Source organism: Thalia democratica, chromosome 6, assembly GCF_965202585.1.
Source record: "Thalia democratica chromosome 6, ktThaDemo2.hap1.1, whole genome shotgun sequence".
NCBI lineage: Eukaryota > Metazoa > Chordata > Thaliacea > Salpida > Salpidae > Thalia > Thalia democratica.
Genome location: NC_139170.1, coordinates 2,877,805 through 2,894,013, shown reverse-complemented (window position 1 = coordinate 2,894,013; position 16,209 = coordinate 2,877,805). Strand labels below are relative to the sequence as shown.

The 16,209-nt window shown below is 25.1% G+C and overlaps 2 protein-coding genes across 2 annotated transcripts; one reads left to right on the top strand and one right to left on the bottom strand.

Annotated features, from left to right (window-relative positions):
- Window positions 1–101: 101 nt before the first annotated feature.
- Window positions 102–2,354, bottom strand: LOC145837793 (apoptosis regulator Bcl-2-like). The gene is made up of 2 exons (XM_082945238.1): window positions 1,879–2,354; window positions 102–1,501 (listed from the first exon to the last, which is right to left on the bottom strand). Exons 1-2 carry the CDS (start codon window positions 2,283–2,285, stop codon window positions 1,171–1,173), a joined length of 738 nt encoding a protein of 245 aa, XP_082801364.1. The 5' UTR covers window positions 2,286–2,354; the 3' UTR covers window positions 102–1,170.
- A 9,573-nt stretch (window positions 2,355–11,927) lies between these two features.
- LOC145838112 (leukocyte elastase inhibitor A-like) lies at window positions 11,928–13,052 on the top strand. The gene has a single exon (XM_082945653.1). The coding sequence runs from the start codon at window positions 11,928–11,930 to the stop codon at window positions 13,050–13,052; it is 1,125 nt and encodes a 374-aa protein (XP_082801779.1).
- The last annotated feature ends 3,157 nt before the right edge of the window (window positions 13,053–16,209 follow it).

Genomic DNA, 16,209 nt, shown 5'->3' with positions numbered 1-16,209 from the left:
ATTTACAATTTATATTTAGAAGAAAGAAAACGAAAAACTTGTATTTGAAACATCAAGAGTGCATTTATTATAGTGAAAGTTTATTTACAATTGTTACTTGAATTCAAACAACATTAAACTTAAACAAAAAAAAGCTTTTTGCTCATAACAAATGCATTTAAAAATAGAAAATCTTTAGATTAAGTTTCTTAACTTAAATTTACACATGTAACTAAGTATACTTAAATGGAAAGAAAACTAAAAATTCAGGTATTGGTAGTAAAAGTAAATTACTAAAAAGGTTTTGCCAATTTAAACAAATCATGTGTTGTTTGTAATGATACAAGCAGTTTAAATTTATTACAACTAACAAATAGTTATTTTGAACTTACAAAATATAAAACATTATTCTTTGCTAACAGAACTTAAAAACTTGAAAATTTTAGCTTGTTACAGAAACATTTGCTAGTAAACTTAATATAAAACTAAATTAATAAACAAAAAGTAAACTTAACCCTAACAAACTTATAATTAACAAAATTAACATTAATACTAGCAAACAGCCTTTATAAATTGTAAGTGAATAAACTTAAGTAATTAACAGAAATAAAACATAACTATTAAAAAAACTTCAATAACTTATCAATGAAACTTTTATATTTAGATAGTATAGAGCTTTATAGAACTTTGATTTGTTTGCTAAGTCTAAAATTGGCATTTTTCATATATTTAGAATGTATTAGTCGTCATTTAATATCTATATAAACCTTTATTGGAATGCAGAACTTAGCAGCTAAAACGAAAATTTGATTAAAGTAAACAATTTAAAACAATTAATTTTACACCTTGAAACAGAAAGAAAAACTATAGAATTCAATATCAAAGAAAACTAAAATTATCAATTATTTTTTGTAGCATTTATGTTTTTTTATATCACATAAAAAGATTTTGACAGAAAACCTTTAGTCAGAAAAATGAAAACTTTTACAATTTATCATCATATATTATCATGCTACACAACCAGTTTTTTGATAGAAACAAAAGAAAAATGAAAGTTAAAATGTCCCCAAAAACAGTCTGAACTCCTTTTCTGAACAACCGAGAGTAAAATGTTAACAAAATGGCAATGCTGTGTAGATGAACAGAAAATCCAACAACCAGTTTTTAAGGTGACTGACAAACTTGTCCTTTTCACTTTCTGGAAATAAACATAGCACCAAGTCCCACGCAAGCCGCCAGGACACCAATTGACATGGCGGACCTGGTCGAGACAGTGTTGGCTTTTATCAAGTGGCCGTTTCTGTCGCCCCACTCCAGCATTTTGTTCCAGCCCCCGTTTTGCCTGATCCAGTTGGACAAGTGGGTCTCAATGAAATCCGAGATCCACTTTATGATGAGGGCAACCTCTTCGCTCTGGTCGCCTTTCATCTCGGCCGTGTGTTGGGCTAGGACCCCTGCAATAACTAACAAACCGATGATGTGGCCCCACTTGATGTGAGAGTAGTCATAACCATTTCTGTACCTGTGAAAGTTTTATCATATAAAATCAAAGCAACCTTATCATCAGTTATAAAATAACTTTTATGTTGTATTAATCATTGTATAATTGAATATTAAAGACTTTACATTATAGTCTATAACTTATCAAAATAAAAATTCAACTGATCTGAGTTAGGCATAAGTACATGAACACTTTTTTATAGTTAATTCTTCAATTTTTGGTTTTGAAATTACCAGAATTTTGATTAATTACATAAGTAGTTGCCAGTGTAAAAGTCACACAAATTTATAAAACCTTTTATAACAATAATTTATTTTTGGATTGTTTTAACATGTTATTGATTTTAATTTGTTAAAACCTTGACAAATAAAATGTATTAAAAACATTTCAGCACAAACCTATTTTGATTTGTGATGACAGCATTCACAGAATTAGCCATTGGCTTCAACGGCAATTTAAATATCATTTGGGTCAAGCGCTTCAAAGTACTTTCAATATGTTCACAGGTTGGGTTGACATTCTTTATTTCCTCAAAAAAATCAGGAAAGTTGTTTTCATACCTCCTCTGGTACTCTTCCGCCACGATTCTGATGGAATGGTTCAGTTCTGAAGGGTCAATGGCACTGTGGACAATGTTAACAGTGGTCTTGTTGTTAGCAGAGTCCGTCTCAACAATCGAGTCCATTCTGGTAAGGCAAGAGTTGTTGTTGTTGTGGACCTTGTACAAGATGTAGTCCTCAACAACAAAGTAGGTGGGTGAGATGACAGCCGTGGCAGAGGGTTGGTAACAGCAGTTCATTTTCATTTGATTTTTAAAACAAAGCCAATTACTTGTAATTACTGAAAACCAGAAAAATTATTTCATACTTCAGCTAAACCTGTGAGTAAAATTAGCATTATAATTTATTCCACTTGGCAAAATTACTTTACTTAAACTTAATTTTAAAATATTGTGGATACTTTAATTTTAAATTTCTTAGTGATTAAATACTTAAAAAAAAGATAAAATGGTAGTAAGTAGCTTATCCAAGTAAAATAAAATATAAATGCCTTTAACTCAGAATTTTTATTTTAATTAAAACTGATCATTTTATTTCAGCTAAAGTAAAAAAAAATTGGTAATGAAATTAGTACATAAGTAGTTAAACATCAATATTTCAATTGTGATTTTGATTTAAATATATCTTTATACTATAACATACTACAAAACTAATATTATATAATTTCTGTATATCAAAAATATGACCAGATAACTTTTGAATGCTTTAAGATTTTTATAACTAGTTTCACATTTATTTATCAAACTTATATCTAGTTAAAAAGATAATCATTTGTTCAAAATTTCAGGTTATTAGTGATTTTTGTTCAAAGTTACAGGTTTTTTTTATAACATTAGTCAAATTCTGGGTTTTTTTAGCCTGAATTTTCAAGTTCAGGATTTTTCCAAAATCTCAGATTTTTGGCCACCCTGTTTGTTGCAGTAACTTTTCCAAAAATATGGTTCTGGTTTTTAACAAGAACTGTTCCTGAAAAGAAGTGTATCATGTAGACTATAAAATTTTACACAAAATTATTATAACTTGTTAGTGCTACTTTGCATACTTTTTTCATCAAAAACCTGCTAAGGACATAATGATTAAAAACTTTTTTTTTTATATGATTCATATTGACAAAAATGGCTAATATATATATATATATTTATATATACATATAATTAAGTTATTTAACTTGAAAAATAAAATCTTTCACACTGAGCCCACCTTAAGGGCTTTATTAATAAATATATATATATATATTTATTTATTTATTGATATATTATTACATTATACTTTTTAAAAATTAACTTAACTTCAAATTGAAATATTTTAAACAAACTATTCTCACAAAACACTAAACCAGCTTTTGATAGTTTTAAAATAAAGTGCATTATTATCTAACTAATCTGCTTAAATAACATAATTTTCAGAAAAAGCAGTCTTAAACAATATATACTTCCCCAGAAAATGTTTATCCTTGCAAGGGGTAGAGTTTGAGACTGATGGTTTTTTACAATAATTTTTTTTTTGTTTAAAAAAATAACAGTTATTGATCAAATATTCATTATGCAAAATAAACTAACCAAACTGTAAAATTACTAAAATTGATTAGGTATTATGCAAATTGGTAAGAATTTATTTTTATTAGAAATCATTAAGGAACCAAATGTTGACTGCAAATTTAAAAAAACTGCTTCTTCTAATACTCAATAAGACAACTTATAATATTTTACAGCAAAGATAAGTATGCTGTGAAAATTATACACAAAACTATACAACTACGGAATGATTTTATAATTGTATAAAAAAATATTTCATCAGCTTTTATAATTTTCTTTTATTTGAGTTTTTGACCTCAGGGAAATTCTGCTTTCTCAAACAGAAACTTAGCTACGATTTTTACTTTACGAACTTTTCGCCCAATTAATCGTTTGCATTGTGCAATATGTTTGTCGGATCTTTCCCTGCCCAGCTAATTCTACTAAAAACCTTCAAGAATCAAGACAAACAAATGTAAACCTCGGCATAATTATATTTTTTTTACTAGTTATTATATTTACAATGAAAAATCCAAAAATAAAATTACAGCATTGTTATATTTGAAACATTTTTTTATTCTAAATAAGTGTGCTAAATTGCATGCAAACATTTTAAAATCTTCAAACAACTAGCGCAATTAACGTTTATTAGTGAACACTTATAATATCTAATGTAATTGTTTTTATAAAAATTTTACATTAATGTTTAAAAATGTTTGTGTAATGTAGTACACATACTATGAAACATAAAAATTTTAAAACAAATGTGTTAAAGTTATAATGTTTTCATGATAAATGAGTAAAATATACTTTTTGGTTTTGATATGTTTGTTACTACTTATTTTTATCAGTAAAACATTTTTTTTCTTATTTAAGTTTAGTCGAAAAGTTTTAGATTTAATGTAAAAAATTTTCTAAAGTTTTAGATATTACTTTTTATTAGTATTCTTTAAAACGGTTCAAAATTTTTAAAGTCCTTTACTGGTGTTTTGTTGTTTATAGTTAAAAAAATATCGAATAATAAAATATTTCTGAAAATCAACTAAATTAAACATAAATTTATTATAGTATTATACATTTTTGTCTAGTATTTGGTATGCATATATTTTTTACTTTATTTCTAATAATTAAAAAAAATTAGTTGTTTTTTTTTTATGTTTTTTGTAAAGCTTTAAATAATTTGTTTTAAATGAGAACTTTCAATAGTTTTTTTTTTATCACGAAAAATTAAATACTCAAAAAAGAGGTCTGAGAACCTGATGAAAATTTTAATTAAACACAAACAAATCAGTTAAACTTAAAAAGTTCAGTTTAAACCTTCAGTATACTGGGCAGATGAAACCAGGTCGCAGAATGCCACATAAAGTTATGTGATGGTTGTGCAGTTTAACTAATATCTGTTTTATAAAAAGTTTTATATAAAAACAAACGTTAGCAAATGTAATTAACTTTTTTTTGGTATCTAAGAGAAAAACATAGGGTTTCGAATTTTGATCAGCCTAAAAGTACTCGCATGCACTAGCGCTAAAATTGAAAAATAACATTTTTAAAACTCCATAAATTTCTTTATAATAAACATTATTAAACCTGTTTTTTTTATACACAAACTTATTTATTTAAACAGTGTCTACAACAAGTGTTCAAACATGTTTCCTTGAACTAATAATATCAAAGAACTACTTAGATGAACTTTTTTTTTGAAATAAATCAAACGCATATAAAATAAAGTTACTAAATTTATCTTAGTTTAAAACAATTTAAAATTATGATCAAGAACAAAAGTGATTATTAAACAAACATTTAAAACAATATTTTTTGAAAGACATGCATATGACGAAACTTTAATCATTTTACTTAAAAAAGAAAAAATACATTAAAAATTCACATGGAGTAAACTTTTTATTCAAAGCTATTAAATACTTAATATAATATTTACTTCTAAGTTTTAAAAACAAACCAAACAACTCAGTTTTACTATTTATTATTTGTTTTTTATTTTATCTGTATAAAAAAATTTATTACAAATATTATTTTCTTCCTATAAGATTGAAAAATTTGTTTTTTACAAAAAAAATTTTAAGTAGATTTTTATTGAAATGTTTTTAACAATACATCTAATAAACATAATTTATTGTTTGAAGCACAACTTTTATTTTTATTGTAAGACTAAATACTAATTTTGAGAAACCATACACCAAAACCAAAAAACAAATAACAATAAACACTTGTTAATTATTGCTAAGTTATACAAGTCTACACAGTTTTGTTTCAACTATGTACTGATTGAATTTTTTTGTTTAAAACAAAAATTCTTTCAGAGTTTCAATTACGCATGTAAGTAACTTATTTTAACGGTATCTATACACAATTGCTGAAACAAAAAAAGTTTAAATAAAATATCTGAAAGGCAACCGCTCAGTTCTAACTCGCAATCATTTCCCACCCGCGCACAATTCCCACCTGACCAATTCCGAGAACCGCTTACCGACGAAGGACTAGGGTTAGGGGTAACAGTGATAATGAAAAACAAATAATAAACAAAAATTAAAAAGTAAATAAATTTATAAATGAAGAAGGAGAAAAATAAAAAATTTGAGTGGAAATTGTGCGGGTGGAAATTGTTAGTAAACGGTTCTGAAGTGTCATTTAATGCTATTTTAGCTTTTTTTGGTATACAAGAGTAGGAAAACTGCGTCCTGCAAAGCAAAAATATTTGCATTTAAACTAAACAGGAGTCTTAGTTTGCCTTGTTTATTCATGTTGTATCATATTTTTCATTAAAATTTCTATTTATTGTTGAATAGTTGTAAAATAACTGCGGCTCGCAAAATACTTTTTATTACACATTACTGCCTGCTATTAATGTTTGTTCTACAGAAACTGTATATATTAAAAAACGGTTCTAGCATGAAGGTATGAAGCTCATAAAGGTTTCCAAATAAGCATCAAGGTATGCGTTTTAAAACACACCTTCGAGATGTAGAATCACTAGATTTAGATATTTTCCAAATTTCTTGTAGAATAGCTGAACAGTTTTATTAAAGTGAAGCAAAGGTAGCAAATATGCTGTTAGTTTATAAAATTGTGATTTATAATATGAAAATCTGTTAAAATCCTTTTTGTCATCTAACATAAAAATTTATTATCAAAGTGTAAAAAAGAAGCTAAATTTTAGAAAACATTTTTATACAAAACTAATTAGCTGTTTTGACAATTTTATGATACGCTAAGAACTCGGTTTTGTTTTGTTTCGAAAACCATTTGTAGGTTGTGATTGAAACAAATAATTTTTCCAAGTAATGTTTTTATAACTTGTAATATTACATATTTTTTGCAATTCGTATACCGAAAATAACAAACAAATTTATAATATTTGAAAAGAAATTGCTCTTTTACTTCGAACTGTTTGAATTTAACTTGCATAAGATTTCAAAATAAGTACATACATTTCATTTTATTACTCTAAGTCAGTAAAAGAACATTTTATTTCTAACTTATTTTATTTTATACATAACAAGTTTAAAAAGAATTTTTTATTAGTTTTTCAGCTAAATTACTAAAGCAATGTTTAAACATTTTTAGGTAATTTATACATCAAAAAACACTTAAAAAAGAGTTTGATTTAGTCATAAAAAGTTTACAGTTTATTCATACTGTCAGATAAAATGTTTTGATTAAAAATACTTTGCTCGTTCAACTTATAGTTTAAAAAGTTTTGAAATAACTCATAAGCTTTAAATATAAAAGTTTAAGTCTTATAATTATTTACTAAAATGTATAACTAATTAAAAAATAATGTCTTTTTTATATAACTCATTGCTTCGAGAAAGGTTTTAAAACAATTAATGAGCAAAATATTTGTGAAAAAAAAGGTTTTTAAAATGAAAAAATTTCTAAAACTTAAATATTTCATTCAAAAGAACTGTAAAAAAGATCACTTTTAGTGATATACCTTAAAAAATTAAAAATCAGTTTAAGGTTTGTAGATAAGTATCAAAATTAATTTGTGGCAGTTTTTTACTACGTTTTAGCTTTAGTTAAGAAAATATTGATGTTAAAAGAACAGAAATTTTAAACTTCTAAAGTTCTAATTAGTTTGTCTTACGTCTCATTTACATAGTTTGATGTTAAATGCCAAAAATTGAAAATTTTTAACTGAACTGTTTTTATCAAACACAAAAAACAGAAACTCTCAATAAATCTTTTACAAAAAAAATAATTTAAAGTTCTTATTAGACACTGGAGTATCCAGAATTTTCACTTTTAACTTTCTTGTATTTGATTGCAGTTATTATTGTGAGGATAGTCCACCAAAGTACACTGAACCACGAAGCAGTCTAAAGTAGTATTTATTGAATGTTTTGTTTTATTCAGTATAAAAAGAATATATACAGAAAACTAGTTATTTAAAAAATGGTTCACATGTTTATGGAAAAAAATCTTCTAGTGAAAAAATGCTGATTAATAGTGTTGTTAAACAAAGGCTTTTTAAAAATAGATACTTCTGTTAATTTTTGATGAAATAGATTTAAAACAAGAAAAAAATTATAAAATTAATCTACACACTTTGAAAACCTGCTCTTAAAATACAAATATAAACAAGCCTCGATATAATTTTTAGTTTTTCTATTTTATACAGTATATCTTACTAAAATTAAATAATTAAGTTGGTTTTCTATGTAAACTAATACTTATAATAAAAAATAAATAATTCACCTCAGCTGTTGTGTAGTAAGTAAAAAGATTAGATGTCTCAACAAACTTTCCATTCACTAGGTAGCAGTCGTAACTATCGATAGAGATACACTTTCTGATACAATATTAAAATTTGTTACACTTTGTTTTAGCAATAAAGTATATTTTAATTTTTAATTGTACTTAAATCAACTAAAATGATGTTACAATTAATAATAATTTGCTTTACTTGTCTTATGTACCGATGTTATCAAATATCTGCAAAACTTATCTTGTAAAACTATATAAGTTAGAACGACTAATACACTTATACTCGATTTTATAAAAAATACTTAAGATTTTTAATCAGTAACCTATTCGAAGCATCTTCAATAGATTTGCAAGTTTGTTTACTTCCAATAGTAATGATACAAGACATAGACAGTCTCAGTAAAAACATCAATAAATTCAGGATTAGAATTGTCAGTACCCATTTGCCTTTACTGTCAAAAAGTTATTTTGAACTAGTTAGAAAATTTAAACACGATATTTAAAAAGATGTTTTGATATTTTATCAATTATAATTTTAAAATAAAAGAAGTATTTATAGAATTAAAAATTAATTTTGGAAGCAAAAACAAAACTTGATAAGTTTAAATATATATTTCTCTCATACAATTAAATTTGGTATTAAGCGTAGTGTAAAACTTTTATATTTAACAGATATATTTCAATTTAGACGCATGTTGTTTATAATCACAAAATATTCTTTTAAGAAAATAAAAGAATTAAGCATACAAATATTTTTTAAACCTTTTTTTTTTATAAATGTTTATAATAAATTTTTTTATTTATAAAGAACTAGGTAATGTTGAGATTTTAGGAGACTACCTAGTTGTTTACTCACAAAATAAAAACTTTACTCACAAACGGCTGTCCCATTTTTTCACAGTGTATATAATGAACACAGAGAAACATATGGCAAAAATGACGTTTATGGCCGATTCGTATGTACAGTACCCGCATATCAGGTCCGAGCCGTAACTAGTCACGTTGAAGCGCTCAGCAGTTTCGTTGAAGGTAAAATCCCCAAAAAGCATACAATTTCCTTTGAAGTCGTACTGTGAAAGAAGTATAACTTTAAATGATAACATCGTAAAAGTTATTGCAGTGTTGAAATATAAAGCACGTTTAAAAACTCTCCGTATAGTTTTTTATAATTAGAAGTTGTATTATAATTAGACCAATTAACGTTTTTTTGAAATGTAAATAGCGCTGTATTAATCTTGATCAAAAACTTTTCAAACTATTATTATTTTAAAAAATAGTCATTTGTAGAAAATTAAAGGGTAGGTTTAATTATAGGTTATAAAAAGCATCGAAAAACATAGAAATTCGACTAAATTTTAATTAGGTAAAAAGAAAAACTTATTTTGTTGAAAATTTAAGATCAGTGTATTTACTTTACAAAATGAGGCAGCTATAGGGGTATGTGTCAAAATAAAATTTTGTTTTAATAGAGAGCTTTGTACCGTACCAATAAATTACATGTAAATGAATAGTCGATATTTTGCATATAACAAAGTATATGTATAAAATGTAACAAAAAGTAAAAAATTATAAATTGTTTGTTTTACTTTATTAATTTTAAAAAATCATTTTTAAAACAAGTTTAAACTGTGTTGACCAATAAAAGTTCATCATCACTAAAAACGATTATTAAAAATTTAGGTATTAGTAAATTTTACATACAAACCGTTAAATTGAAGCAACTTTGTTGCCGTTTTCTGTTTAAAATTATTCTCTAAAACGTTAAAACATTTTAATTAAAAAATAAAAGTCAGTCTTTTATTTACTTATAAAAGACACATTGTTTAACTTTTTAGTTATTTAACACAGTTGAAAAACAAGTTTTAGATTTTTTGACTAAAACATTTTCAAGTTAAAACTATTTTTTTTGTACAAGTAAAAACTTTTTGAAATTACTTTTAATCTGAAAAATAAATAAACTAACTTGAGTCAGTCCAAGAGCTACAGATGATGTGATTTCAGTAATAATATCAATGAAATACAAAAGTAGAGACAAATAAACAAATAAACTGCAACTACAACAACCCATACTTAAAAAAATTTATACCAAAAACAACACAAAACTAAAAATAAACTGAACTTGAAATCACGTTTAAATAACACCATAACTTGTACATAAAAGCGTATAAGTTTGTTTACAAATTAATGATTGATAAATCAATAAAATTGTTTACGTTCGGCATTGACAGCACTATCGTAGTAATTTAAAACTTTATTATGAATTACTGTTTGTTTACTTAGGAAAATATATTTAGGTTTGATTTTTTGAAAAACTAGTAATAGAGTAATAATGTTTAAATACCATTGATTAGTTTACAATCAAAATAAAGACATATATCTTCATTATTTATTCGTTAACTGTTTTTTAATTAGTTATGGTGATGAAACAAAACTAACTTTTTACTTTGATTTTAATGTTTTATTACTTTTTTATGTGTTGGTTAAACTAGACCTCTATATTTTAAATTAAAATTTTAAGCTTTTACTTTTTAGTTTTTATTTAGTAACTGTGATAAATGCCCCGAATTATTTTGTTTTTTTAATCATCTTTAAAATTATCGGAAATGCGATCCAAAAAATAGGCTTTAAGTTGTCTTTTAGTGATGACAAGCAATGTACTCTTGCTAACTTTTTATATTTTTGTTTCAAATAATAATAGTACTTTTTATTAATACAATAACTGCGGCCCGAAGAGGATTTTTCTCGAAAAATTTGCCCGCAAAATTTTGAAATCCGCCGATCATTAACTAAAATTATTTGCTTACTTTTAAAATTATTTTACCTTTCTGGAATACTTAGAAAAATGTTTTATTTAACTCAAACAATATTGCTGTTATTTTGTATTGTAATAAAGCAGAAATTGGAACTTCCTTTCAAGTACTAAACAAACAGATATATATTGCTTGTAAATCATTTTCAAAGTTAACAAAATATAAAAAATAATTTTAAAAATGTATTTAGAATATTTTTTAAGAACATATATAAATATTTTGTGTTTATTACTTTGTTTATTTTAAAAGACAACCATGTACTTTCAGAAAAACTAGATATAATATACAGTATATAATTTACAGTTTAATTGAGTCATTTATTATTTTATTTTTTCTGCTTGATATATACAACTTCTGCTAGCAGTAGTTGTCTCAATTAAAACGAAATACAACTTTTTAGCGCCAAAAGTTGTAGACCAAACGACAGTAAACACTAAAAAATAAAAGTAGTTGTTGTAAGTCACTTACTTTATGGTTGATTATTGATTGTGCATTTTGAACTTGTCACGTGTTTAATTAAGTAAACAGAATGTATTTAGTCAACTACTTGGCAATTTAGTCAAGTATGAAAGACATATTAGATATGTATCTTATCTTGTTACACAACAATACTTTGTAGTATTATAAATTTTGCTTTAATAAACACTTGGCTCTAAGGTTTTTAAGTTGATCAATAAATTTTGCAATAAAATTTAGAGAGCACTATAATTAACTAATAAGATTCTTAAGCTTTATAAATAGTAAAATAATTTTATACACAACAGTTTAATAATATTTTATCAGTAAGTAATATAAAATTATATTTCAGCTTGTAAAGTTTGTTGTGTCTAAAATCAGTATGAATTTCAACTCGTTTGATGTCAATCTGTTTGAAAAGCTCTGTGAAATCACTGATGAAAACGAAAACATTTTCTTTTCACCACTGAGCATTTCGCTTGCTCTTTCTATGCTACTACTAGGTTCAGATGGAACAACCAAGCATCAGATTGAAGAAGCACTAGGACTTGTGAAAGATGAAGAACTTCTTTCTAAGCTCAAAGCATTAAATGATGTACTTAACTACGATTCTAATAGTTTAAAAGTTGAACTTGTTAACTCTGTCTTTCCCTCAGAAACATTTATAATGGATGCAAAATACAAGAGTGATATGAAAACTGCTTTCAAATGTCAAATTCAGTCTTTAGACTACAAGAACAATGCAGACAAATCAAAAAATTTTATCAATGATTGGGTTGCACGCTGTACTAAAGAAAAAATTAAAGATTTGTTTAATGAATTGGACCCTAAAACTGCATGTGTTCTAGTTAGTTGTATCTACTTCAAAGGTGATTGGTTTAATAAGTTCAAAAGTTATGAAACCTACAAAGCCCCATTTTATTATTTATTTACAGAAAATAAAACTGCTACTGTTGAAATGATGATACAGATAAATCACTTTCCGTATATTTCAGTTGATGAAAAAGGGTTCAAGTGTGTGAGAATTCCTTACAAGCAACCAGATTACAGTATGCTGATAATTTTACCTGATGAGAAATTTGGATTGAAAAGTGTGATCCAAAAACTGGACATTAAAACTGTTGAAATCCTCAAAGATATTAATAAATACTGTAATAAATACATCTCGTTGAGAATGCCAAAGTTCAAACTTGAGTATGAAGCTAAATTGAACAAATGCTTACGTTTGTTGGGAGTGAAAGACGCTTTTGATGAAATTCTTGCAGATTTTAGTGCAATGTCCACTCAACCAGATGGACTTTTTGTGTCCAAAGCAGTCCACAAAGCATTTATCGAGTCAAATGAGAATGGAACTGAAGCTGCAGCAGCAACTGGATTAACCATGGGTTTTCTTTGTGCTATGTCTCCAGTCAATGAGCCAATTCGCTTTACAGTTGATCATCCGTTTGTGTTGATGATTTTGTTCAAAAGTCAAACTTTGTTCATGGGAAAAGTAACTTCGTTGTAAATTTTCGTGAGTCGATTGCTTTCATTTGAACATTTTGTTTTAATCTCTTTTATTAAGTTGTAACTGGTGTCACGCATGGTTTTCGTTGTGTTAATTTAATAATGTTAGGTTTGTTTGTGTACTTGTAAAATTATGTTAAATAAATTTAGATTCCTTAACAATGATCTCATTATTTGTAAAAACTAATTGTTAACTTTAAATAAAAGTTAAGTTTTGTAATTTTAAAGAGTTCGGCAGCAAATAAATAGATAATTTACTCAATTTTAAATATATTTTTAAGTAGTGCGATTGGCAGAAACTTTTCAAAATTAATTGGTATTATTGATACCTAGTACAGACAACTGATGTCTTGATAATTTATGAATTAAAACAAAATATTTATGTATTACTAACGTATATCAAACTGAAGTGGAACAGTTTTTTTTTGCATCAAAGGACATTAATTGTCGTTTTATTCAGGCTGAAAAAATAATACCATACCTAATACTGGTGTATATTAATTTTTAATAGTACAAAATGATTTTTTTAATAGTTTTAGGAAATATTATTTTTGTATAACATAACTATACTCAAACTATATCATGTTTTAAATGATATGTTCAAAATGCTATTAAAATTAAAATATACTTAGTTTTCGCCACTTATTAGCGATAATTTATTGATGACAAAAAGGATTAAGATTAAACCTTTAATTTTAGTATTTTACTTGTTAAACTTTGTTGGTTAACATGCAAAAACAAATAATTTAAATCAATTTGACATAAGAAAGTTCTATTAGTTTTAACCAATTATATCTGTTTATTTTATTAAACATTAGACTAATAAAATTCGCAAACTAACTATTTTTTTCTATCGAAGTTGTAATTGATGAAGTTAAGTTTAATTTTAAAGTATTAATTAGATTATTCATCACAACTAGTTGGATGTAAATCTTTATTTAGCTATAAATGTGTTAACAGTATGTCAAGTTCCTTAAATAAAATTGTTCTTGAAAATTTTAATTGTTATAATGAGAACAGAAATAACGTTATTCTTATTACAGCTTGTTTAAAGTTCTCAACTTTTCAAAACTTTACCAGAAAATTTATCGAAATTATATATACTTAAAAGAGGTTTAAGTTTAACAATTTTGAAATTATGATATAAACTGTTTAGTCAAATTTAAAAATGTTTAGGTTCTACGTCGTTTTAACATAATTTGTTTTTAGAACAACTAAAATAATTTATGTTAAGAATAACCATTTTAGTAGACGAAAACAGAGTGTACCAAAATAACTAAGAAATTCCTAATTTTTCTTTTACTAAAAAATAATTGTCATTAGTTGGTTAGCTTTTGTAAATTTCCATTTATTTCAGAGTTTACACGTTTTATTTGTTTAAACAGTTTACTAAATATTGGTAATTAAATACTTTAAATACAAAGCTGTAACAAATCTTGATGTTTATTGAGCTATAAATACGTTTATAGTAAATCAAGTTGTTTAAATAAAATTGTTCTTGAAAATTTTAATAGTTATAATGAGTACAAAATAACGTTATTCTTATTTCAGCTTGTTTAAAGTTCTCAACTTTTCAAAGTTTTACTAGGAATTTTTTTGAAATGGTTTTAGTTGAATAATTTTGAACTAATATATAATCTGTATAGTCGAGTTAAAAAAATGTTTAGATTCAACGTCGTTTTAACATAATTTGTTTTTAGAACAACTAAAATAATCTATGTTAAGAATAATTATTTTAGTAGACGAAAACAGAGTGTACCAAAATAACTAAGAAATTCCTAATTTTTCTTTTACTAAAAAATAACTTTTTTTGCAAGTCATAATTGTCCTTTGTTGGTTAGTTTTTGTAATTTTCTATTCATTTCCGAGTTTACACATGTTACTTGTTTAAGCAGTTTTCTAAACACTTATAAATAAATATTTTAAAAATAAAGCATTAACTAAGTGAATTATTTTTATAATTATACAAGTAAAAATAATTTTATGAGCTCTTCGAAGTATAAAATTTATTTAAGTATAGTGTTTTTATTTGTTTTTTTACTTTAATAACTAAGTCAAAAAAGCAACCAGTGGTCTAGGTGCCGAATTTTCCAAAAACACAAATGTTTGGTCCACGATGTACTTTTCAGTTTAGAAACATACTAATTAGGAATAAAAATTAAGTTTTTGTAGCCCAAATTTACAATTAGGTTGTAAATTTATCAATTATTAGCTACTAGTGATTCATTTTCGCTTATATTGTTATTTTTGTTTAAAGTTTTTTTTCATACTGTTTACCACATCTGTTTTAAATAACTGCGACCTGTGAATTTTTTTTTCTGCTTTGAGCATCTCGCTAGCAACTTGTAAAATTTTCCCGTGAATCATAAAATGCTGTCGGCCATTGATCTAGAAAATTACTTAATTTTACTTGGATTTTTTGAAAGTATTAAGTTAGTTTGTTTAGTTTAAATAATGTTGTTATTATTCTATAACATATTGGTAAAATAGCTTAAAATTTTTCTTTGTGATAAATTGATAGTTATATGTTGTTTGTAAAAAGTTATCAAACAAAACACAAGCCTTGAAACTTTTATAAAATAAGTTTCAATGATATTAATATAATGTGTGCTTATTAGCTATACTTGTTTTAGAAAAGTATCAAATAAATAACATTTAATTGTTTAAACTCTTTGCTACTTTATATTACTTTATCTATGTTTTCATTTCAAAAGTAATAAACTACCCCTATTTATGTATTTTCAAACTTTCTAAAGTATAATCTTAAACTGTAGTTTGTATACAACAACTAGAATAACATAACTATATTACTAGATACCTACAATAAAACCAACTTATAAAATTTAAATAGCTAAATGAAGTTAACTGTAGCTAATTTACTGCAAAAACTTAAACAAACTTTTGGTCATATAAATAAATAATTAAAAAACTAGATTTATAAAAATTGCTCATAAATAAAATAACTAGATCTTATATACCATAACTCTGAATCAAGTTTATTATTGTTAAAGTCATGTTTTAATTTAGTTGTCGAAATAAATTAAAGTAACAAGCTAACAATTATTTTCTGTTTAAATACAAATCTGCTGTAGGTAGTAGTTACTTCTAACAGAAGAGTGACTCACTAGCGCGACAAGTGTCGAAACAAACAGTAACAA

Coding starts and splice junctions, on each gene's coding strand:
- LOC145838112 (XM_082945653.1), top strand. CDS start 11,928: ATGAATTTCAACTCGTTTGATGTCAATCTGTTTGAAAAGCTCTGTGAA.
- LOC145837793 (XM_082945238.1), bottom strand. CDS start 2,285: ATGAAAATGAACTGCTGTTACCAACCCTCTGCCACGGCTGTCATCTCA. Junction 1,502..1,878: donor GTCATCACAAATCAAAATAG/GTTTGTGCTGAA, acceptor AAACTTTCACAG/GTACAGAAATGGTTATGACT.